General features: G+C 43.5%; 1 protein-coding gene across 8 annotated transcripts in view; it reads right to left on the reverse strand.

Moving 5' to 3' along the window:
• Nucleotides 1-25,177, reverse strand: part of BTBD8 (BTB domain containing 8) — a 41,609-nt gene extending 16,432 nt beyond the window's left edge. For 3 of the 8 annotated variants that reach the window (XM_077928470.1, XM_028732786.2, XM_028732781.2), the window contains exons 1-7: nucleotides 24,878-25,155; nucleotides 22,002-22,199; nucleotides 9,671-9,966; nucleotides 8,059-8,176; nucleotides 7,100-7,189; nucleotides 2,637-2,717; nucleotides 903-999 (exon numbers count right to left, since the gene is read on the reverse strand). In XM_077928470.1, the coding sequence (XP_077784596.1) occupies nucleotides 903-999; nucleotides 2,637-2,717; nucleotides 7,100-7,189; nucleotides 8,059-8,176; nucleotides 9,671-9,966; nucleotides 22,002-22,199; nucleotides 24,878-25,026 (1,029 nt within the window). In that variant the 5' untranslated portion in view covers nucleotides 25,027-25,155. Of the gene's footprint in view, nucleotides 1-902; nucleotides 1,000-2,636; nucleotides 2,718-7,099; nucleotides 7,190-8,058; nucleotides 8,180-9,670; nucleotides 9,967-22,001; nucleotides 22,200-24,877 lie in introns of those variants that run through there. The other 5 variants (XM_028732784.2, XM_028732783.2, XM_028732780.2 and 2 more) reach the window with 4 other exon arrangements.
• Between the last annotated feature and the right edge of the window lie 517 nt (nucleotides 25,178-25,694).

Raw genomic sequence — 25,694 nt, forward strand, 5'->3', positions numbered from 1 at the left:
GATATAAGCATATTTACTGTACTTTTAGAACCTTTGAGAGATATGAAAGTTGCTAATTGCAATAGGAAATGCTTTCAGTAAACAGATCTTGTATTTGTGTATACAAACCGGATCACTCTGATCCAGTCTTCAAAAAATAATAATCAACATTTCATTATTCATTCTGCAGCTGGGCATGCTTACTGCTTCTCTTAAAATGATACGTTTTCAAACTTCCTACTTCTGGGGAACTCTTTCCACATCATGTTATCTAATGATAAATCCCCCCCAATATAACCTAGGTCTGTCTCAGAAACTCCATGCATTGCGGAGGATTTTGAATTCAACCCATGTGGGGCGCCAGAGCCAGGTCTGCTGCATCACACCGAGAGTATGTACTAAGAGTACACTCAAGAACACAGCCACAAACTGTGACAAAGCTCAGTAGCAGTGGGCAAAGGGTCTTGCCTTTCAAAGCAAGCTTGCCCACTGCACCTGTTCTTCTCATTAAGGAAGCCCTAAGAGACTTCCAAGAAACAAGATGGAAACCACCAATCTAAAAAAATATCCCGCACATTTGTCGTAGTACATTTTGCACAACCTGATTTATAGATGAAAAATGGTTTCCGTGAACAACGAAAATTTTAGATCTTACACCTACTTCACGTATTTACGGGACATTTTATTCCACTTTCCCAGAATTGCTTAAAGCAACTTTTAAATCCATTTTAAAATTTGTATTTTATTCCTATTTACAATTCTAGCATATCAATTACAAAAAGTTACCAAGTAGAGACAGGAAGGGCTTTCCAACTCAACACTCTGGCCTGCAATACCTAGACTGAAGATTTGATCAAGAATTTGGAGCCGTTTGGCTTTTATTGCTATCGTCAAAATAGAAAAAAATAAACATTGGAACACACCTTGTGAAAAAAGTTGCAGTAGTCTCTTTTCAGAACATATATAGCTACTTCTCTTAGGCCCTCTAGCCCATACATGTCTGCAATGTTCAGTATGGAACTGGAGTAAAAGTAATAATAAAAATTATACAGAAGATAATCCTGCTTATAATGGAATCATTCCATAGTAATCTGCATCGCATTAAGACAAGTGAATCTAAATGACTGCATTACCACTCATATTTTTTTGAAAGCCAAGTACAGCAACATTTCCGAAGGGATCTAGTATACCAGTAAAAAATTAAGGTGTAAGCCTTGCAACCCTGTTATATAAACCTCAGATTGGTAATTCATGCTATACATTGTGGCAGTAAACATTTTTTCAGTCCCTTTTTAGCAGCCTTCTGGGGACACACGCCAGTGACAGAAGAGGCCAGAGGCAAAAGTAGATAGAACAATGAATGCACATTTATTTTTGTACGGGTGGCTAGTTTCCAGCATATACATGGGGCCTCTCTATCCTTTCACAGCCAAGCAAAAGGCATTACCAAAGTTCAAGGACTGAGAAGAGATAGGATAGCCATCTTCAAATATCTAAAGGGCTGTCGCATGGAAGATTATTATTATTGTTATTGCATTTATATACCACGCTTCATCCGAAGATCTCAGAGCAGTTCACAAGATGAAAATAGAAGATAAAAGCTCAAATAAATAGAACAAACACAAAAGAAAACAATACCCCCCAAGCACATTCTAAAGGCCACAGAATATCAAACAAAGGCGTGGTTGAAGAGGAATGTTTTTGCCTGGTGCCTAAAGATGTATAATGAAGGTGCCAGGCGAACTTCCCTGGGGAGAACATTCCACAAGTGGGGAGCCACTGCAGAAAAGGCCTGCTTTTGTGTTGCCACCTTCTCATGGAGAAGGCACATGAAGAAGGGCCTCAGAGGATGATCACAGACTCCCAGTTGGTTTATATAGGGAAAGGCAATCCTTGAGGTAATTGTGGTCCTGAGATTCAGCAGGCTTGTTTTCTCCTGCTCCAAGGGGTTGGACTCAAACCAATGGATTCAAGTTACAAAGAAGGGGATTCTGACTAAACATCAGGAAGACCTTTGTGATGGTTAAGAGCTATTTGATAGCAGAACAGACTCCCTTGGAAGGTGATGGACTCTTCCTCCTTGGAGGTTTTTAAGCAGAGGTTGGATGGCTAAATGTTATCCACTTCCCTAGATGGTCTCCCACTCAAGAACAAACCTGACCCACGTCTGTTTAGCTTTACAACGTTTGCTGCATTCCTTCACGTCTTCATATAATGGAGAAATGGCACCTTGAATGTGGTGACTAGTCATTAGGCTTGGTAAAAGGGTTACACAGCATCCAGGAAGAGGAGGACTTAAAGAGGGCAAAGGTCATGGGTGGGATTTTGGGTTTTGTGAGTGAGATGAATAAAAATGACAGGTTTTCCAGACCCTTCATAGAGCAGCAATAAACAGTAACCCAAGTACCAAACATTTCCCCTCCTTCCCACAGAGTACCCTTCATCACTACTACCCCACCAGCTCAGCTGCCAAAGAAATAAGACACACACCCCTTTTCGCAGTACTTCAAACATAATTAGAGTGCAATAATAATTATTTCTGGCACTCTTGCCATTTTAGTTTATAGTCTTTGTGACATACTTTCTATTTTAATGTGGAATGGTGGAAGCAGAACAGGCATGGTATGCAATTAAAAATAACAAAACCTGACACATACCCAGCATCTGCTTTGTTTGGGAAATCCAAAACTCCTCCATAGATAAAATGCAAAACGACAGTCATCTCTACATGGTTTAAGCTGCAAAACAGAAAGAAAAATCATTACAGACACCAGCATCTGTGAAATAAAATAGGTGGTTCACGTTTTATAAACCCTAAGTGGTTCACCGAGCCCTGTCATATTATAAAACGAAACCGCATCAAGGTAAAGTAATACCACTAATGCAATCTAAAATTATACATGGGTCACATTCCCCAACAGCTAAAAATGTGAAAAGCTGGATTCTCAAAGAACAGCTTTACAAGAGCTCCAGCGATCTAGTCCTTGGCTACAACCCTGAAGCCTCTTATTTGCTAACCACCCAGGCAAGTGTGCCAACACTGCTTAAGAACAAGTGCTGTTAAGATTGTGCGATCTAAAGATTAAATTATCTTTATGAGATTCCCCATCACTAAAATGGCAGGGGTTGTACTTATTTTTAAGGCTTTCTGAAGAAATCTTCAGCAGATTAAAATGCCTTTTATAAGAGATTAAAACTAAGCCCCTCCAGAGATCAGAGGCAGATACAGACATAACAGGAAGATTCGGAACACATACCAAACCACGGTCTACTACTGCAAAAAGTGGTCCAGGAGTCATAGGTTCACATTTCCCCTCTACCCCATCTCCTTGCATACACACATTGGTGGGGGCTTCTATTGGTTGCCATATGTGGAATATTTTGGAATTATGGGGGGGGGGGAGAGATGTGTGTGGGAGAACCCTACACCCAAGTAGCTTCTACAGCTGTTAACTCATTTGATGTACCCAGTGTCCTCTCCAACTACCTTTGCCTTGTCAATCTAATCTGGACCATGCTTGTCAGGGTCACAGAGTAAGTCAGGGGTCAATATACAGAATACACAAAAGTACTGAGGAATGTGTATTTTATTGCAGCGGGACAAAGACAATTTTATCGTAGTGAACACAAACACCTGCGCTGGTTGCATGGATCTAGATTCTAGAATGCCACCCAGAGGGTGGCACCACTGAAGAGGCGATTTTCACCAAATTCCTTCTGCAGCCCTTTTAAGTCTTCCCTGCAAGGTCAGAGGACCATCCAGAACTGCATGATGAATCAGCAAAAGTTCTCTCTCTCGCCACCCGCTTCCTGCAGCCAGCACCTCTGCTGAATTAGAATGCTTTCCGAGAGTGGAAGGCGCCCTCTCGAGAATGAAGGGCAACTCAGAACGCAACCCACTGTGTTCCCGAGAATTAAGATTGCATTTTGGGGCACAGCTTCCAACGTGATAAACAGGAACAACTGTACATACTGCAACATGTGGCAACGTTAAATATGTTTGAGGAGCATTCAATAAAAGTGAAATTAGTTATTTTGGGTTAAATGACAAAAAATCAACACAGTTGTCTAGCTGCATGCGAACGCATGAGGTAGCCATAAAAACAGCACGAACGAGTAGCCCTGCTGCCTTGACAGCTGGTCTCTTAAACAGCATTTTCATTATTTCAGGATAAGCCATATGCACTGTACTCTCAAACGTTTATAACGGCAACAGGAAAATCTACAAAAGGGCAGGACAGTGTATAAGAAGATTTGCCACGGTGGCCCCAGATTCAATCTGGGCTTGCAATCCTCATTTGTGGGGCAAGCACAGAAGCCTACTGGGCCAGTTTGCAAACAATGACACACTAATTACCCTGTGTGCATAAGAGAAGGGTGCATGTAAGCCCAAGCTTTCTTCCAGACTTGTTCTCATAGAACAGCCATGTACTACACGTCGATTGCAAGCCCTCAGTGGACCGCGGGATTGTTTCTGGTCCATCGCAGGGCCTTTCTCTGCAACCTCAGATGCAGCCGCCGCCGCCAGGGTCCACAGCAATGCAACCCTGAGCAGCACGCGGTGGGAGACAGAGGAAGGTGCGAGGGAGATGGGGAGAAGTCTGCGCAATGCTGCTGGAAAAGGGGAGGTGGGCTTAGTGTGGGCAGGCACTATTGGGATCCACATCAGCTGTGCAGCTCCCTTTGACAGGGGAGAGACAGAGAGAAGCTGGCTCCTCAGACCTGTGCAAACTATCGTACTTTTCGTCCCATAGGACGCTCCGTCCCATAGGACGCACCTAATTTTTTGGGGGGGAAATACAGGAAAAAAATTTCCCTTTATTCCCCCCCCCCCCAAAACCAGGTCGGGGAACAGAGGGATGGCGGCGCTGCGCCTCCCCGCTGTCCCCCGAGCTTGTGGGGCTGGCCGATGTCTGCCCGGTGCGCGGGGCGCTCTGCTTCAGGGCATCCTGCGCGCCGGGCGGCAGGCTGCTATCCGCAGCGTGGGGAGCCCCGCGGGAACTCCCGCGGGCTCCCCAGGCTTGCTGATAGCTTCCTGAAGCCTGGAGAGCGAGAGGGGTCGGTGCGCACCGACCCCTCTCGCTCTCCAAGCTTCAGCGAAAGCCTGTATTTGCCCCATAGGACGCACACAGATTTCCCCTTCATTTTTGGAGGGGGAAAAGTGTGTCCTATAGGGCGAAAAATACGGTAATACAAAAATACAGTTTGACTTTTCTCACTTGTTTAGTTACTTGTCCACCTAGTAATTATTTGGATCTGTCATAAAGATATCCAAACATAACTACTGTATCTGTGAAATAATGATCCATCCATTTATTTACTTAACAAATGACTTCAGACGGTGGTAGATCACTGCCATTTTTTGATACTTGTTGGTAGATCACAGCCAACTTGTGGTTGGACATGCCTGTCATAGAACAAAACCATGATTTGGCATTCTTGCTGAACTGGATCAATGGGTCTTAAGGTCCATAATCAGAAATACTGAGACTGGTTACAACTGAGACAAGCTGGTGAAACAGACACCCCCTTGTCAAGAAATATAGGTGCTGCCTGACTTCCAGCCAGGACAATAGGAAAAGCGGTCACGGGCTTTATCGCAGATAAGATGCATCTGACTCGGCTGTGTCAAGAAGTGTCCCCAAGCTCCCAAGCAATCCAAAGTTCTAGGATGTCAATTGAGGGGGGAAAAGCATCCAGCATCATACCATCAGGTATACAGAACCATGTTCAACATATGTAAGAGCAGAAGAAAGCTAGTTTTTATTGTCACTTCGTCATCACAGTGCAATGACAGCTTTATATCCCCACAGATGTGCACAGCAAACCTCATGTTTACTCAGAGGGAAATCTCACTATGCTGAGATGGATCTTATTCAAAGGGAAGGCTGTATAATATTGCACAAATTAAAAGTAAGAGCACCTGTACAAGGAATGCTCAGTTAATGCGTTTTCTAAGGTGACAAGGAAAGAAGATTTGGAGTTTTATGAATCCGTAATTCTTAATCCACAGTCAAGTGTTAAGTAATCCATGAACCAAGGCAGTCAGCTTGCTTTGCTATTCGCCATGTGTGCTGCTCTTATTGTAGAAATGGCTACAAAAACCTGCTTAAACTGTTAGACCTACAGTGACCAGTACAAGCCCAGTGACAGCTCCCAGGTAAAATGGGGAAAAGCCTCAAGAATCTGCACTCCTCGCTGGTGCACCAGGCCCCAACTCCCAAGTATGGTTGAGTAGTTGCCAGCCCTGATTCAAGGCTAACTAAAGCTTCCCTTAAACCAGGATATGCAATTTTGTAATGTGTCATTTAAGTGGGGTAACCACTCCCTAGGGAAAAAAAATCTCAATTTACATATAGACTGCAACAATCCTGCCAACAAGCACTAATTGATAGACACCCTGTACCAAGTTCTCATCAAAAAAATATACTGGCCAAGTGGTCTCACACATAACGATAGCACTAGTAGGAATACAGTGCCCCCATACATAACCTACCCCAATAACATCCCCGGGCGCTGGGAGAGACATGGGCGACAAGAAAAACCTCTCCCCAGAGATGATACCCTTATTCCAGCATCGCAATTGTGGTTTTAAATGGGTTCCCATTAGCCTTTGTATCAGTGCTGACACATATCAGTGCTGTCAGAGGCATGATGCTCACCCGTGTGACGCTGCCCAACCTTGTCACCCTCACAAGCTGGCACCTCTGCCCCTAACTGTTCCCCTACAAAAAATTTGTTCCAGGGAGGCAAGACACAGCAATGTCTTTCCAACATTCCCTTTATAATTTGTTTACTACCCATCTAACAGGCCAGCAAGTCATGCTAAAAGCAGAGAAGGGATGTTACTTGCTCATTGAATTTAATTGCAATGCAGAACTTTCCCATTTTTAACTCTTCCAGTTGACGGTTTGATGCAAATAGATAGATGCAGGTTCTCAATTCACAGAGGTTTCCCACTAACCCAAATTTAGGACTGTTGCTCAAAATATACTGCCACCAAATAAGAGAGTCAGGACAGATTAATTTGAATTGCTTGGTATGCAGCATGGCTGCTCCGCATTTGCAGTGGTTTTAAATTGCCTACCTTTGCTCCCATACGACTTGCAAAACAACTTACCCTTGAAGAGTGATGTGCTCTTGAGAGCTTTCGGCCCAGCTCCCATTCAGCATAGCAGCAAAGTAACAAGATCTGGCACATAAAATGGCCCTGAGAGATGGAAGGGTGGGGTGTGTGGGGGGAGTAAACATTATTCTACTAGATACAAATATTTATTTTAGGAAAGCTGCTACAAAAGGTTGAAATTATTTGCCCTTTACCTACTAATGCGTGTCTGCTCACTGCATACTTATTTCTCCCAGGATCCCTGGCAATTTAATCCGATTTGTCACAGAATGTGGAAAAATGCTACCATTCTGAAATGCCTCCAGTTAACAGCTAATCCACAATTCATTTTCATTATCCACAAAACAAGGCTGGAAGAATATCTCAAATTCTTAGGCACCTGGGGTTTTCTCCCACTTTGAACACAGAACACCACTATTTTCCCCATCACAGATCTTTCATCTTCCTTCCAAATGAGGAAATACCTCTTTTGAGGGCAGATCTGCAGCTTAACAGTAATTCAGCTATTAACACTCTGCAATTTTTTCAATATGATTTATTCTGGTAACAGTTTGCTTATTTATTTTGAGGACCAAGAGATTTAAGGAGCAAGACAGCTGTATTCTTTTTCTCTTGCTCGCTAAACTAAGCTTTTCTTGCAGGAGGGGAATATTTAAAAACTCAACACGCTGTTGCTGAATCAATGCCAGTTTTCATCTAGTATTAGATTAGCTCTTCTCCATCGAAGATCACACATATTGGACTGTATGCAATGCAACCTACTCAGAGTAGTCCCCCACTGATATTAATGGACATGGCTAACCTAAGTCATTAATGTCAATGGGTCTACTCCACTGACTCCAAATATAGCTTAATTAGATACAACCCACAGACATTTCTAAACGTTGTTCCACCCACCCGAAAAACGCAATAAGCTTCTTTTTTTAAAAAAAAATGCTAGTCTCTTGAAGTACCTGTGCACTTGAAATTGTTTTCTGTCAATCCATATAGTAAGATCCGAAAACCAAGATTTCTTGCAGAGCATCAATAGGTCTTTTCCTAAGCAAGATGCTGTTTCTATTTTAGAATCATCTGGAACAAAGAAAAATGACTTGTTATGAGACCATCCTCCACCATAAGGTCCTGAAATAGAAACATATCCTAAAAGAGAAGTTCTGTGGAATTTCACATTAATAAAATATACAGCCTCAGTAACATAGGAAACAGGTAATAAAAAAGGATCTCTGAACATCTCTAAAACCTCAATCCCTCCCAAATGCATGGGGAAAGAGGTGTGTCTTCACTTGCTGACAAATGTTAACACTGGCGCTTACTGCACTTTGTAGGGGAGTTTATTCCATGGACAGGGATATACCCTGAGACTTTTCCCCAAGCATCCAGAACACCCTTAAGGCCTCCCCTGGAGATGTTAATTCACAGTCCGGTCAGTAAGAGTAGCATTGGGATCATGAGTTTCAGGGCCATAGTGTTTGCATTATGCTGTACCACTTGTTCCCAATATAAAGCCACCAGGTGTGGTCATTAGTTGTTTGGGGGCGAAGTGTCATCAATGGGCTGATGCCATCCTGCCCTATTTCTATGTAACAGCTGAGTCTGGGGAGGCTGTCCATGATCTGGACTAGGGCTGGGCAATATATCCATATATTGTCCAAAATCAGTTTGAAGCCCATATCGTGATATCAGTTTCATAATTTTTTGACTTGGCAATATATTGCGAATCACAGTGTGGGAGTGCACTACGCGAAAATCACAATGTGGGGAAAACCGCAAAGCCAGCCAATGCTTCTCTCGATTCCTGCAGCCCCTGGTAACTCTGCCGGCTCACCTCTCCCCTGCCTTCTGCAAGGGGCAGCGAATCACAAGAGTAGGCACCAGCAGAAATCATGATGCAGGAAAAACTGCAATGCCAGCCAATGCCTCAACATAGCTCCACCCTTATTTCAGACATGGTGATATATGGGTATATCTCAGTGTCTAGCTGGTGATATCACAATGTTGAAAACCAGATATCGCCTGGCCCTAATCTGAACAGTTGTGGGATGGATGAGGGTCAATAAATGGAGCTTGAGCCCAAAGGCATTATGGACTGGTGGTCCTCATGTCCGGGAAATGATCTGCAATCCTAAACCCACTTTGGGGAAAGATGAACTCACCAGGACTTCTGAAGAGACATGTGTAGGACTGCACTGTTACATCTTGCCTGCAGGCTTACAATATGCCTTGGTTGTTGTTTTTATTGATCTTGTGTGAGCCTCAGGGTACCTTTCCAACGGAAGAGTGGGCTAACAATGCTTTAAGCAAACTCCGTAATTCCACAAAATGCTCGGCACTAGAGCATCTCCGCTCTTACACAATAGGTGGGTGTAAGAGTTGCTGTGGCTACACATTCCTACAGTCCTGTCTAAACAACGCAAGGCTCATTACTCAGGAGCCAAGTTACAGCGAAGAATATTAAACTCGACATTGCAAGCGCAGCAACGGCAAACCTTGTTTCAGATGGTTAACAAACCCACACTGGCATTTAAGTAACAAAAGGAAATCCAAACGCCACCGGTTTAACCTCACCTGACACAACTGCATTGCCTTCAGCATCAACAGCAGCAGCAGCAGCTTCTTCTCCAGGAATTTCATTTGCAATAAAAGGGGAAGCAGCAGCTTCTGTTTCTAGGGCTCCGCTTAAGGAATACTGATAACCAGATGTCCTTTCATGATTTTCTAGGCACTGTCCAGCGAATAATTCACCATTCTGCAGATTGCTGACGTCCACACTTTCATGTTCCTTTGTGGAGCTAGGCTTTGATATTTCTTTCTTGAGAATCGCTTGCTCAGACTCTTTGACGTTTCCGGATGAATACACGACCCTAGGAAGAGAGAGCCAGGCTGTAATCCCATGCACATATATTTGGAAGGGAGTCCCACTGACTTCAATGGGACTTGCCTCTGAGGACCCCTGCAAAGGATCAGACTTCATAGAAAGTTTTATGCATTGCATAATTCAAAATGTGGTTTTGACTACCAGATCTCGTGAAGTGCCTATCCTTAAGTAGTTGTCCAAAACAAGTAGCAAAACAGAACCCTGCCCTACAATCGAAATCGAATAATACCACAATACATTGCTTTACTTGCCCTCCATCTCAATCATTTGGCGCCAAACACTAAAACCTAATTATATTTTAATATGCAGAGTACTCAAAAATCCAAGACATTTTAAAAAAACAGCAGTTATCGCAAGTTAATTCAACCAGGAGAAAAAATATCTCCCAGGTACATCTTAAAAGTGTATTTTCCTAATAGCACATCTGCTAGAGAAATAGTACTTTACAATGCAACATCCCTGAACCAAACCTGGTCCATGAGGCTTCTGCCATCTGGCTTCTTAGTTGTCATTCTAGAAATAAAGAAGGCAGCTTTAAAGGATGGGCAATTCAAGACCAGACCAGCGTTCCCAATCTCTCTGAAAGTGGCCGACGAAGGAAATTGCTGATCAAGAAACTAGTTGTTGCAGATTTGATAATGGGGGAAGAGCCACACCTCCATGGTACTGTAGATCAAAAGTTCCAGGTTTAATTCCCAGAATCTCCAGGTGAGGCTGGGAGAGAAATGTAGCAGGCGGGCGGGAAGGTGACGTCGGGACAGTGTGTGACTAACGCACGCACCGCCCCCATGCGACGTCACAGCCAGTACAGCTCCCGCCACAGTGGGGAGTGTCGGGGCGCACAATGCGCTTCCTCCCCTCGCTAGTAGGAGCCGTGGCAAAGGTGTAAAAGAGCCACATGCGGCTCCAGAGCCGCAGGTTGCCGACCCCTGACCTAGAATGATTCAATAGTTTCAGAAACTAGTTATTCTACAGGGAGGGTCCATGCATGCAACAAAGATTATGCTACATCTATAACCATTTTTTGTTTGCTTTTTTCCCCTGTGTTACTTTCTGGCCTATTTAAAAAGCAAACTCGCAACTGTGCATTGGAAAGAAAACCACATTATCCCAGCATAATCAGATTCAAGCAGACCTAGCGAGAGAAGACGTACATAAAATACAGGTGCATGTGGATATGCACAGAAAAAAAGCATGACCCAAACATGCCAGATTATAACTTGAAGATCCTGTGATGTAGACTTAGAATGAGCAGCCCTTTGGATCACTTCCTGGTTTCCCCCGCTAAAGTGTTCATTTACTGCCAATGATAACAAAAAACAGCCTCATCAGTTCTCAAAGTCTTTTACAAGAAGACAAAATGCAACCTTCAAGAAAGCCATAAAGGGCAAGGGTGTTTAAAAAACAAGAAAAACAGGCTTGCCTCTGAGTAGCTAAATAACTCAGGCTACTTTTTTTTTTTGGGGGGGGGGGGAGAGACTTCCAGATAACTATTTCCTTGAAAGACTTGCTTGGCAATATGCATGAATTTATGGAGTGTTAAAGAGTATGCTGTGCCCTTTAAGGCATAAACACTCTTGTCCAAATCTGTTCTGAAAACAACCTCCAGACAGACATTCTAAACTGTGCGCTGCAATCAGATGAAACTTGTCTGTATTTATTAGTCAATTTATAATAATTCCAGGAAAATACAAGATAATCTTCCTGCCTGGAAGCTGTAACACTCCGTTATCAGACAGTCATCTAAATTAAGGTTGCAAAATTCTTCTCCCCTTTGGGAGAGTGCGCTGACTGGACTGCTAAAATCTTGATCATCACTTGTGGGGTTGACAGGCTTTCCAACAACGCAATAAACAAATAATGACTTTGGCCTATGCAGGAAAGGAGAAATAGTCATTTCTACATATTCTGTCACACTCTAGCATGACCAATAAACTGATTGCAAGCTGTGAAGACAAGTCCAAGTTTGATTCTCATTGCCCAAGGTGCACAGGTTTATTCAACAGACCAAGTCACCCAAGGGCACCCACGTACTTCCTCCCATAGAATGAACAGCTGCTGTTCATTCTTATGTGGGAAAGTACAGCATTTGGGGGACGTGGGTGCCGCTGTGGTCTAAACCACAGAGCCTAGGACTTGCCAATCAGAAGGTCGGCAGTTCGAATCCCTGCAACGGGGTGAGCTCCCATTGCTCGGTCCCTGCTCCTGCCAACCTAGCAGTTCGAAAGCACATCAAAGTGCAAGTAGATAAATAGGCACCACTCCGGCGGGAAGGTAAACGGCGTTTCCGTGCGCTGCTCTGGTTTCGCCAGAAGCGGCTTAGTCATGCTGGCCACATGATCCAGAAGCTCCCAGCTCCCTCGGCCAATAAAGCGAGATGAGCACCGCAACCCCAGAGTCAGCCATGACTGGACCTAATGGTCAGAGGTCCCTTTACCGTTACCTTACAGCATTCGGGGAAGGGAAGAACAAAGTCTATTTCCTTCCCCTCTCTTAAGGTGGCTCTAGGATTATGGGGAAGAGGACGTTTTAAGTTTAACCCCACAAAATCTGCTCCCCCATTTTTGTTTAAGATTCCTTCTTCTCCTGCTGGAATGCTTCTTGCTGGAAGAGGGAGGAGAAGCAGCATCACATACCTCCTCTTTGGATTCTGGAGTTGTGTTTGGCCCATGAAAATTGAAACAGCTTTGGGCAAACAGGTCTGACTCTGTCCCATGCTCTACCTAAAGACACTGGGGTCAACCTTCTTTTTTATTTCAATCACTATTTACCCACATGCCTTGAATTACAAATCATTCTGCAGAAAAAGACAAGATGCAGGTTTTCTGTAAGATCACCCGAAACTCCTGGGAGCATACAAAGGCACCTTTAAATAGGGGGTCAGTGCCATGTTTTTGTGAACTCAGCCTCCCTCAGTCACTACCCCACAAATGACATGTGCTTTTGCCTCTGAATCAAACATCCATTTCTCTTCTTTGCACTTCTCCACGCACATTTGACAAGCTGTCTCCATCTCTAAAAAAACGAAGCACCTTGCAGTTTATTCAAATACCTGGGGCAGATTAGTAAACCTGGGAAGAAAACAGCTCCCCATTCACCCTAAAAGACACATATGATGCAAAAGCTACCAACTGTTGCAACATAGTGCCCTCCAGATGTTGTTGGACTACAATTCCCATCATCCCTGACCACCGGCCATGCTGGCTGGGGCTGATGGGAGTTGGAATCCAACAACACCTGAAAGATTCCATGTTGGCTACCTCAGGCCTCTTGGGTTAGAACAGCAGTGCATCTCACTGTTCCCTTCCCCTGCTCTTCCGCCCAAAGACTTAGTGAAACCTATAGAAACAATATTTAAAACTCTCCAAAGATCCTGTTAAAACACACACACACACACACACACACACACACCCCAGCAGTCCAGCAAGAAACTGAATATAAATAAAGCATAAAAACTAACAGACCCAAAGAATCTAAAGTCAATTTAATGTGGCACTAAAAATACATCATTCTTGGCAGCAGGTAAGCTTCTCTGGGGAAGAGCATTTCAGAATCAGGAAGAGATGGTCAACGAAATGCTGCCAACTTCCAATCTCTGACTATCCCATCCACCTCAAGTTAAACACATACTTTTGCAGTGACTAGGCCAAAAAGACAAAAGGCGTTAACATGGGATGAGACAAGATTACAGAGAATCTCCTCCAGTTAAGAGCACAGGATTATTAACTAAGGTTTCAATTGAAATAATGAAAGCATAACATTTCAGCCAAAGAAATAAAGAGTCCAGAATCAACACCGGATTTTGGGTGATGGGGAGGGGGAGGGAGGAAGGTTCCCCTGAGTGGAGGGGCCCAGCCAAGGGGGTGCAAATTTGAGAAGATCCATAGTTGAAGAGGTGTCAAATTTTGGCTTTGTACAGAGCACCATATTACGGAAAGATTACCAAAGTCTGCTCCTGCCAGAATGACCCTTCTTTCATATACTTGCCCCGGCTAATATAACAGGCAGCTTAGAGATCTCTTACATCAGGGGTCAGCAACCTAAGGCCCACAGGCCACAAGCAGCCCATGGGGGTCGTTTAACCAGCCCATGGACCCCCACCGCCCGCTTGGGGACCTCGCCGCTCGCTTGGTCGGCTCCCGTGCGCTGCACTAAACTGGTGCAGAGCAGAGCGGGGAATGCCTTTTGTGAAGCTGTGCACGCCTCCTCTGCACCGGAAAGAGCATTTGCGCATGCATGTGTGCACGCATTCTTCCGCTGCAGCATCTGCGCGACCGTGAACCGGCCCAAGCCACAAAAACTTTGCTGACCCCTGTCTTACATGGTTACAGAACACTTGCAGCAAGATGTGGTAGCTTTTGAGTTAGAAATCCAAGTCCCTCTCTGCAGAAGGTGCAGCATGGAACATAACTTCTGCTGTCTGCAGACTGAAGACTCCTAGCAGCAGACCTGGCATGTACATAGAGGAAATTTAGCCATGAAAGTGACACTAGATGATGACAACGTTAAGGGATGGTTCACCAGCATAGTGCATATTAGCAGGGCAAGTCTGGGTTGCACAAGCCCAATGGACAGTGTTGGGCGGATGAAGCAAAAGGTGGCAGTAAATACCAATTACTGCAGGTGGGAGAGGCGAACAACAAGATGGGAGAGTTGTTGGTTTTTCGTGCCCCACAGAGGCATCCAATTGGCCTCTGCAGGAAAGAGAATGCTGTGTTAGATGGCCCTATGATCCAATCCTGTGCTTATGGACCTTCCACATACACAAAATAGCTGATCCTAGAATTTCTTCTGGATCTACTAGACTGAGAGCTACACTAGACATCTCTATTATGCAGCAGGAGGAAAACAAAACAGCTTTAAGACTTCCATGCCCCTTCTTTCAGAGACAAGGTATACATCACTTTGAATTTTTCCATTACAAACAAACAATAGCTTTAAAAATAGCATGTAGAACAGAAGCTAAAAGGAATGACAGCCTTAGCAGTAAACAAGCTAAACGATACCAGCCATTCTGAAGCTGCTCGAGACAGGAAGCTGAAATGTCTATATAAAAAGGAGGACAGAAATACAGCAGAATTGAGAAAGCAGGCAGACTATGTACTCATGCTCTGTATTTTAATGCATCTCGGAAGCTTCTGTGCTTTTTGAAGTAGGGAGAGTTCTCCGTACGTTTCAATCTATTATAATTGGCCAGGTTAATAAATGTTTCATATTTGTGGAGTTCTCCGTATCTGCCCAAGAACGCTGCAGTATTCCCTGCTGCATTGACCTAGCCACGGGAGGCAGCACTCACCGATCTCACAACAACTGAAGCACATTGGGAGCAAGATGCTGTGTTGTGGAAAACAACCCATGTCACCTTCACTCTCTTGGAGCAGACCAATTCCTGATAGCAGCTACTAATGCAAAAAAAATCCTGCAGAAGTCCTGCCTTTCAGAAAATTCATACGTGGACAAAGGCTTGCTTTTATAAGAAAAAAGACTGTCTAAAAACACAAAGGCTCAACAACTTTGGGTTGTCCGTTCCAAAAGGTGGGAGTTCCTGCACCTCTTTTACTAGGAAAAAAAAAAAGCACTGTAGACGGTATTATTGCTTTCTGCTTAGTGGAGGTCAGGCGACACATTGGAGCCAATATCAATACGCAACCAATATATATTGGTTGATTCTTAGCGCAGACCCAGGCCACCAAGCCTGAGCTTCTATAGCCACCGGCCACCATGAACCACCATTGGCAGGACTGGCAGCAACAGCAGCAGATGGTTCTATGCTTATGATAGTATTTTATTCTCTTGGTAATTATGCCGTTTTAAATTATTTGCATTTTATATTTGACTTTATTTAGCAATGTTTCCTTTTGAAATGTTTAAGATGATTAGTTTTTACCCCTTACCTGCTTTAAGTCTGATGTGTTCAGTTTATCCGTATGCTTTTATCTTACACTGGTCTGTGACCAAAATAAAGATTGATACTGATATTTAATATTAAAGCTGATTTGTGGTGGTCATGTAAACATGCTAGAGTGTATTGGGAAATGATCATAAAACTCACATTTCCCAAAAGACCAGAGCCTTTTTCATAGGGATGATAAGCGATGACATTCCAAAAAAGGCACTCCATGTCTTTCTGTGTGCGACTGCTGCAGCTAGAATAGTATATACGGAAAAATGGAAAAAAGAAGAGATACCCACGAAGGAAACTTGGCCAAACAAATTGATCGAATACACAGAATTAGTAACCATGACCATGAAAACTAAGGAATAAGGACAAGTTAAAGAGGAGTGGAGGTGTTTTGGAAATTATCTTAGAATGTACAATATATGATTTAACTTATAAGTACAAGTTAACCTATGAGCAGCAGATAACATCAAAAAAGGAAGACTTGAGATGATAATGGGTGAAATATTAGAATATGCGGCAGGTCAAGATTTCCATAGAATGCCACAAAGAGACTCCAAAAAGAGGAGTGATGGATACTGTACAATGTGTGTATAAAAGCTGCTAAAACTGCATAAATAAAAGTTGGTTTTTTAAAACAAAAAGTTTAAGATTTTTTTGTTTGTTAACTTTGTATGTACAGTAAAAGATACATATTCTATAGTTGACATCCTTTGTAATGTTTTATTTTGAAATCTTTAAGATAATGTTTTTGTTTTTACTGTTAATTATGCTGCCTTGACTGTATACTTTATATTTGACTTTGTTTTATTGCAGCTTGGTTCCTTTGATGTTTTAATGTGTTGTAACCCGCTTTGAGATTTTTTTCTTAAAAATATAACGCAATATAGAAATGAAATGAATAAATAAATAATAATAATAATAATAATAATAATAAAGTGGTACCTCGGGTTACAGATGCTTCAGGTTACAGACTCCGCTAACCCAGAAATAGTACCTTGGGTTAAGAACTTTGCTTCAGGATGAGAACAGAAATCGTGCTCCGGTGGCGCGGCGGCAGCAGGAGGCCCCATTAGCTAAAGTGGTGTCTCAGGTTAAGAACAGTTTCAGGTTAAGAACGGACCTCCGGAACGAATTAAGTTCTTAACCCGAGGTACAACTGTAGGTCCTAGGATCAGCCCCCATGGTGAGGCTGAGCTGCACTCCTGATCACTGCAGATCACCCAGATGGAGCAGCAACATTGGGACTGTGCAGTTGCACTAGCAGAACCAAGCCAGTGCTCCCGCCACCTGAACATTCACACCCAGGCAAGCAGCAGGGACAGCCCTGTTCAGAAGGCAGCTGTGCCCCATCACACGGGCTGCTACTGTAGGGCTCTAAAGCAGATGATTCTGTCTCGGTTCCTCAGTCAGACCAACCTGTCCCAAACAGAATCAAAGAACTGTACAGATGGAAGGGACCCTGAGGATCATCTCATCCAACCCCCTGAAAGAATACACAGCAGTCCCATATGGGGATCGGACCTGCAACCTTGGCATTATCAGCACCACACTCTAACTGATGGAGCTATTCAGTGGTTGGTGAAGGGGTGCAATGGGTAGGAAAGAGTAACAAGAGGCTGTCGCCAGTGACCAGCAGCTCTGGATAAAGGGAGTTATTGCGCTGTTATTGAAGTCAGCACTGTGCAAATAAAGGATTTATTTACCGGGTAAATACCTTGTGAATCTACCAAGAAACCTGATGATAACCAGAAGTTAAGATGGACAGGAACAATCTGTTGTCAGGAACTGGTACAGTGGCACCTCGGGTTAAGAACTTAATTCGTTCTGGAGGTCCGTTCTTAACCTGAAACAGTTCTTAACCTGAAGCACCACTTTAGCTAATGGGGCTTCCTGCTGCCGCCGCCATTTCTGTTCTCATCCTGAAGCAAAGTTCTTAACCTGAGGTACTATTTCTGGGTTAGTGGAGTCTGTAACCTGAAGCGTCTGTAACCCGAGTTACCACTGTATTTATAACAGGAGGACACCAGCAATAGACAAAGCCCATTAGAGACTCAAAGAAGTAAGTTGGATTTGTGGTTTTGGTGATGTTGATTATATGGGGTAACGAGGCTCCAACTGCAAACGCTTTTCACTAAAAATATCAAATTTGAAATTATGGCTGCAATCCTACATACCATGCTGAGTAGGCATATGTAGGACTGCATTGTAAGCTTTATCTTCCTGAACATTTGAAGAATGGGAAAACAATTAAGACAGAATAAAAGAACTGCTTTCAAAGACGAATTAAAATAAGTCGGGCGTTTGAAAAACAAAGCTTTAAATACAATTTTTTTTTACTGAAGGACACAAGGATGAAATAGAAGATACCCTCTCGCCCCCAAAATAAATTAAAAATCCAGAAATAGGATTACTGCCTCTAATAGCTGCTGAAACTGATAAAAATCCTTATTTCCTCATATAGATTTTGTTTCATTTCGCAAGCTACAGATAGTGATAAGGAAATTCAATTACGCTTAAAGACTCCGAGTCACAAAAGTAAACTGTACAAATAGACTGAAATCAATTTCAACAAAACTGGGCTAACTTAACAATATAATCAGACCTTACAGCATTAACAACATTTACAATTTCTGTTAATGTTATGGTGTAGATAAGGATCAGAGCCTAGACTTGCAAATATTTGCATAACCCCATGTTACAAGTTTTCTTGTGCACATCCTAGTACAGTGGTATAGTTTCTGACCACAGCTTTTTTTGCTGCACTGCAGTACTCCTGTGATAAAAGCCAATGGAACTCAGGATTCAGTTCCAGTTGTGTAAAAAATATCCTGCATGACTTGGCAATGTTAGCAAGACCTCTCTATTTCCCAAAGAGGGAAAATTTAATTGTTGGGAAGAATACATCATTTTACACCTGCAAATTTCTCCAATGTGGATAAAATGCAAATCCAAAGTCTCACACATTTCAAAATCCTGCCTCTTCATTCTAATACCAGAGACTTGGTACAAAGAACCAAAACAGAACTCTTTGCTAATAACCACAGCAAAAACACTTGTTTCCAAATATTGAAAACCAACTGAGTACCTGCTCCTGATAAACTGCTTGTCAAACTGAGAGATGGCAAATATACTGAAAATTACTTTCATTCAGCTGAAAGGAGACATATTCACAAGAGATTCTTTTTAGTGATAAATAAGCTTATTTGCTATATATATTGGAATGCTAAATTTGAATGATAGTCCTGTCAATCTATTGGTTTTTCCTTATTAAAGTTCTTTGGGAAGCTTTTGCATATTTGTATTTCAGAATACAGGGTGGAATTATTTTCACACACACAGCTGTAATGCAAACCTTTGCCTTTGCTGTCTGTTGGGAAGAGTAAAAATTCCATTGCTCTATTTTTCCAAAGCTTCCTGCATTGCGCCAATTCATTCAATTATGCAGCTGCTAATTGGAATTGACAAAAATCTTTTACTTGTCAAGCTGTACGTACAGTGAGAACAGCATTTCTCCTTTTCAATTGGTGGCACGGCCAATGGCATTCACACTTAGATTTGCACAGGTCCTGCTAAAAGCCAGAACACTGTCAAGTTTACAAGACGGAAGGGTAAGAAATGGAATGGATTTTTTTTTTTTTTAAGTAGGAAAACGGGGAATAATTACAGCAGGGTGGTTAAAATTAAAATAGGAATTCACGGTCTTCTACCTCTAACCTGTAAAGCTGATGTAACTACTGTTTTGCCCCATCTAAATATGGGCAAATAATAATAATAATCTGGTAATCAAAAACTGTGGTATTCCCTGGGAATCTCTGTAAAATTAGGATGTCTGTTCTAAAAAGTAGCTTGAATTAGCATAGCCTCTTCCCTGCAGGCCTGAAGATCACATTTAATTAAGCAATATGCTGCTCACTCTTTACATTACAAAGGGAATGTCTAATATGCAGTTCTCCAATATACCACAGGCTCTCAGCGGCCATGTCACTTAACCTCAGTTGAAGAAACCTGTCAACAGAAGAGACTCCCACTCAGCAAGAGCAATAAAAGCATCAATCCCGCTTCTCGCACATTTCATGTAGCAATTGGCTTCTGGGCCACATAAAAAATGACCTGCCCTGCATCCTGTGAGGAACACCAATCCTCTAAAGGAGAGGATTAAAGAACCAGAAAATTATCTAAGAACGTGTCTTGATTTTGACAAATTACCCAGTCTTGATAACGAGCGAAACATTCAGCACAGCCACAAAGGGAGCCTCTATATTGTAATGAGCTCTCCTAGGTGCTGGATTTGTGCAGAGACACCTAGGAACACCAGGAGGATTCTAGCATCCCCAACACTGGCGGGCTTTACACATCTGTAAATTGGAACCATTCACTTGTTTGGAGCAAAATAAAGGTGCACACTTGCAGACAATCTCAGGACGAGCTAAACCACCCTCTGGCAACATCAGAAATTAGCCAGGCACCAGGTGCTGGTCCATTTGGGACCATGTGGATGTTGGCAAATAACCGCTCCATCTGGCTGGCCCCTCCAGCTTCCTTAAGCCGGTCAGAAGAATTACTTATTTATTGCATTTACATCTCACCTTTTCCTCCAAGGAGTTCATCCTCCTCAATTAATCTCTACAATGACCTTGTGAGGCAGATTAAGAGGTTGTGACTGACTCCAAGGTCACCCAGTGAGTTTCAGATTTTAACCCTGATCTGCCACTCTAAGCACAACACCATGCCGACTTCCTATAGTCCTTCTGCTATGGGGCACTAGGTAAATAAACATGGGGAAAGCCAAATGTCACTTAAAGAAGGTTCTGAAGAGTTTCCTGGAAGCTTGCATTTGTTTTATTCTGGGTTGTTTTATTTGATCTTTTAATGTGTTGTAAACCTTTTTGAGATTTTTTTTCTTTAAAATATAAAGTGGTATAGAAATAAATAAATAATAATAATAATGGCAAGTTCAATTGCAAAAAAGGTGCCTAGATATTCCATTGTGGCAACCGTAACTTAGGTTTAAGGTGCCATTTGGCGATTAGCTTATATATCTGAGTTTCTAACACTGCCTCGGAGTCTCAGATCAAGGGCATTCAGCCACCTCTCTGAGGTACCAAACTGAAGTAATTTTATAAATTTATGAATTATTTAAAAAGAATGGTGCATAAATTATTGAATATGCAACCAGTAACTTCCGGTGGAGTGAGAGTGCTGGAACGGGGAACAGAGACCAAACACCGAGGCCTTGCTCCAGGTCTCCCACATCACCCAATAAAATTGATTGGTGGTAAATTCGGTACAGACAAAAGAAAAATACTTTCTCACACAGTATGTAATTTATTTATGGAACTAATTGCCACAATGTGTGATAGCCAGGGTCTTAGGGTTGCTCCCCAAGTCACACACTTACTCTCAAGTAGTGAGCATAAGTTTGCAGAAAATGTAGAATAGACATTATAGTTCTTTCATATATCCTTGGTGAAAACATTTAAAATGCTAAGAAAGAAAAGAGTTTCTCTACCACATACAAGAAGCATCTCTAATGAAAAAATAACCTTTTTAACAAAGTCATCTAAGTAGCCAGTAGGCATGAGGAAAAGCAGTTTCATGGAGAAAGCAGACAATTGTTACTCAATGCAAAGCACACCTCTTTCCATTTAATTCATGAGTACTAAGACTATGCCAAAATCATCTTGCAGTTAAGTACACTCTTACAATTTGCTGGCCATCACTCTGTCAGCTACCCCTTTTACCTCCACTTTCGCTTCCTCCCTCCCAATTTCAAATTGTCAAATATTAAGAAACAGACGTATCAAAAATATGTATTCTGGTATGTTGATGATTGGTTATGGGTGATTATCTACAGTGTTAAAAAAAAGGTGGGGCAGCATTCTTTTAACATATCGTATAGTGGGGTGGTTGGGAGAACTCACTCTTCCCAAATTCCTTGTTCCCCAATCTAAGTATCAGGCTCATTCCTTGATGCCTAGAGAATCATTATAATTGGACAAACTGATGGCCTGCTATCAAAACTACCAGGCTGAAAACAAGTTTCTTAACTGTCACCAGATCTATCACAATACTGGCTCGAACTACATTTTTTAAGAGGGCAGGTGAGAGTGGAAACTTACTGCAGGAATGTTTTAAATTCAGAGGGTTCCAAATTCTCCAGATTCAAAACTTCACCGTGGTTTGGACTATTTAACACTCTTCCAGCAACATGGGAGAAAAAACTGGGAACTCTTGCTAGTAGCACTCCCTTGTGAGCTCGGAAGAGAGCACCGCCAACATGGAAAGTGACATCAGTTTGGATTTCTTCTTTAAGAAGCCTGTGAAACACAACAGAGAGAGCATCACACATTGAGCTCAAAATGGAGTTCAGAATATGTTTCTTTCTTGGATCTAAAACAAAGTGCTATGCTTGCTCACATTCCATCCTCCAATAACCAGCTACCCAGATGGTAGGTGGCACTGAAATTAACTGGAACAGGGGTGGCACCAACAGCCAGGATGACTGGTCACCTGCTGAGATACATACCAACCTGTGGAGGTGCCCTCCTATTCCTCCTTGCTGTCCTGTTCACCTGTGTGAGCTGACAAGAGCAAGCCACAGTGACTTCTGCTTATTTTTCCTCCAGGACAGCTGCACAGATAAGACCCTGAGAAAAGGTGCAAGCAAATGGGCACTGGAAGGAAAAGGAAGCAAGCAACTTATAGAAGGGTCCCCCACAGAGATTTTGCCCAACAGCAAGCCCAAACTTGGTGCCAGCACCAGATCAGACTCACATCCGGCTGTTCGATAATACAAACAACCAGGCCCATTGCAAAACTCACTTCCTCTCCCATATTTTCTCTATCCCCGCTTCTTGCTATTCTAAGACTTGCAATTTCTTTCTTTACCTTTCATTTCTGTTTAGCTACTGGGAAAGCTGTAGCTTCAGAGAGCAGGCGAGGCAGAGAGCTTTTTTCTTGCTGAGATTCTGCACAGAGCCACAATTCCTAGCGTGCCCTGGGAAGAACTAATTGTTTAACTACTCTAAGAATTGGAGCTCTGGGAGGTCAATACGGGTCTCCTAGTGCCTCTAAGGAATTCTGAACCAGCTACAGCTCCCAGAATTCTTTGGGGGAAGCCATGACTGTTTAACGTGGTATGATGCTGCTTTAAATGTATCGTGGAGACAGGAGCTCAGACATGCCAAGAACAGACCCCCTGAAACCAATGGGATTTAAGTTAGCCGTGACAACTACTTATGCCCCATTATTTCAGTGGACCTACTTGGAGCATGCTGAAGCCTGCATCCATCCCTTGCTTTTTCTCAAAACTTGAAAACTTCAACTTTCTCCAAAGAGTGGAGAATGAAAGTGTCATGAAGTAGTGTTTCTGTAAACAAGTATCACTGGGTGGGGGCCCTCAGGCAGGTGGTAGCAATTAGTCCCCAAAGTGGGAGCAGGTGATGGGGTGGGCTGGCTGCCAGCATTCCCCAGCCCCTATAAATCTTCGAGTTAACCTGCCGAGGGGAGGAGAGAACACGCTGTAGATTAGGCTGCCATCTGACGTCTGTAGCTGGTGCCAGAGAAGATGCCAATAAAGCCTGATAACCCGTTTGGTGCCTACGTGCGAATTATTAGAAGCTTGGAGGGAGGACTCAGGAAAGCGACCTCCTCCTTGATAGAAAGTTCTTTCCAAAGCACTGATGGAAAAACAGGTCCCAGAAGGGCATCCCCTAGCAATTAGTCTCCAGGGAGGAACAATTATTCCATCAGCTGGAATAGCTCAGACGATAGCATACGAGGCTCTTAATCTCGGAATCATGAGTTTGAAATGCCACGTTAAGCAGGAGATTCCTGTGTCAAAGGGCGTTGGACTAGATGACTCTCATGATACCTTCCAACTCTACAATTGCATGATTAATAAGCAACCCTGTGTGACGTTAACATATGAGAGTGCTGGAGGTGAAATAGTTAAACAGGTTACCCAATCAGAACCCAGGGGGTGGAGTCAGAGGGACTATAAAACCAGCTTTGGGAGGGGCGGAGGAGAGAGTTCGTTGGGTGGTTGGTTGGAGTGGGAGTAAATTGGGATAGAGTCTGTGGGTAGGTTGAGTTAGTGTAGCGAAATAAGCTGAGTCAGGAACAGTTAGGAGCTAGGAAGACAAGTAAATATTTGAGAGGTGGTTTAGTGAGTGAGAGCAGGTAGCGGAAGTTATAGGTCTGGATAGGCACCCTATGATTGTAATTGACCGATACAGTTTATGAAACCACATGCTTGTTAAACTGTAATAAATAAACATAAGTTTATGTTCCAATTTATCCCTGACTGGACTCAGTATTGTACCAGGTAGGGCATGGGTGGTGGCAGCGAGAAATAAAGTGGTGGCACAGGGATCAGTAGACGGTGAAAAATTTAGGGACCCTGAGTGATCACCACACCTTGGTAAGAGGGTTCTGTGCAAAGGGCTGCGTGCATGGCCCTGGCACCAAAATTTTTGGTTGCCTGGCCCCTTCATGGGGAATTTTGTGGGTGCTCAGGCACCCAGGGTGTTGGCACCTATGCCTGGTAGTCTCCAAAAAAAAAGCTCAGTTAATTACACTAATAACTGTCTTTATTTGCTTACTTTATATTATAATGGAGAAATTGCAGTGCTTTTTTCCTTCAGTGTTTCTATTCGTGCATTACAAACACCTTGGGGGATTTAAGAAGAAAATGGGATGGGGGCGGCAAAATTCGCAGGTGCCACATTGGGGAGTGGAGTCATGGGCATGTTGGGACTGCCTGCGCTGTTGCTTCCCACACGCCCCTCTCCTAAGCAACCCACACATGGGAAGAGCCACACTGGGGTTTAGTGATGCTAAAATTTGGGGGCCTTCTTAAAAGAAAAGTCTCCACAATTTGGGGTTTTTCCTTTAAAAAAAGCTCAATAATTCTGATGGTTTCCTCAAAATAAGCGCAACCATTTGGGCGGTATCCTAAAAGAAAGCGCTCGACCATATTGAGGTCTCCCCCTACCTCTCCACATCCTGCCTCAGCCGCTCAGCCACCGCCTCCTTCAGCCTCCGCCTCTCGGACGAGGCCTTCTCGCCGCCGCCGCCTTTCCCTTCTCTTTCCGCGGCCCTCGCGGGCCCCTTGGACGAGGCGCCGCCGCCCCAGCGCGCCATGAAGCCGGCCAGGCAGCCCAACTTCCGGCTCAGAATTAGCCGACGGTCCCTGAGAACGGCGGCGCCGCCTCGGCCGCTCGCGCTCCGCTTTGTCTCTCCCACGCCGCAACCGGCGCTCGGCGAAGGGAGCGTCTCGAAACTCTCGCCTTCTGTTTAGAAGCGGCGGCCCGAGAAGAGGCCCACCCCTTCCCATCGCCTCATTGGGCAGCGGGGAGGAGAAGACCAATCGCGAAGCGGCTCTCCGTCGAGCCCCGCCTCCGTGTTGTTTACCAGCCTGGGGCGCACGTGGTTTGGTTCAGGTGGAGGCGGGGAGAAAAGAAGGGGGCGGCGGGGCTCGGCTATAGAAGGTTCCCAGTGATCTGGAGCCGCGGACTCGTATAGAAAGCTGGCAAGGGTGTCATTGGGTCAGGGCAGAGGAGAAGTAGCGATGGGTGGTGTTTGAATTCTGATCTGATGCCATGTTACCTAGATTTCAATGAAGTACTTTGTTTAGGGTTGCCATTTTTCCCAAAGAAAGAAAAAAAAAAGTTTTGCATGAATCGGACTTGGTTGGATCTGGTTCTCAGTGTGATTTCTCCATATGGATTGAAAGGGAATAAAAAGCTTTTTTAGGAAGACTCCAAAATTGTTGAGCTTTATTTTAGGAAGATCCGGAAATGGTTGCGCTC

The sequence above is a fragment of the Podarcis muralis genome, chromosome 5, assembly GCF_964188315.1.
Source record: "Podarcis muralis chromosome 5, rPodMur119.hap1.1, whole genome shotgun sequence".
NCBI lineage: Eukaryota > Metazoa > Chordata > Lepidosauria > Squamata > Lacertidae > Podarcis > Podarcis muralis.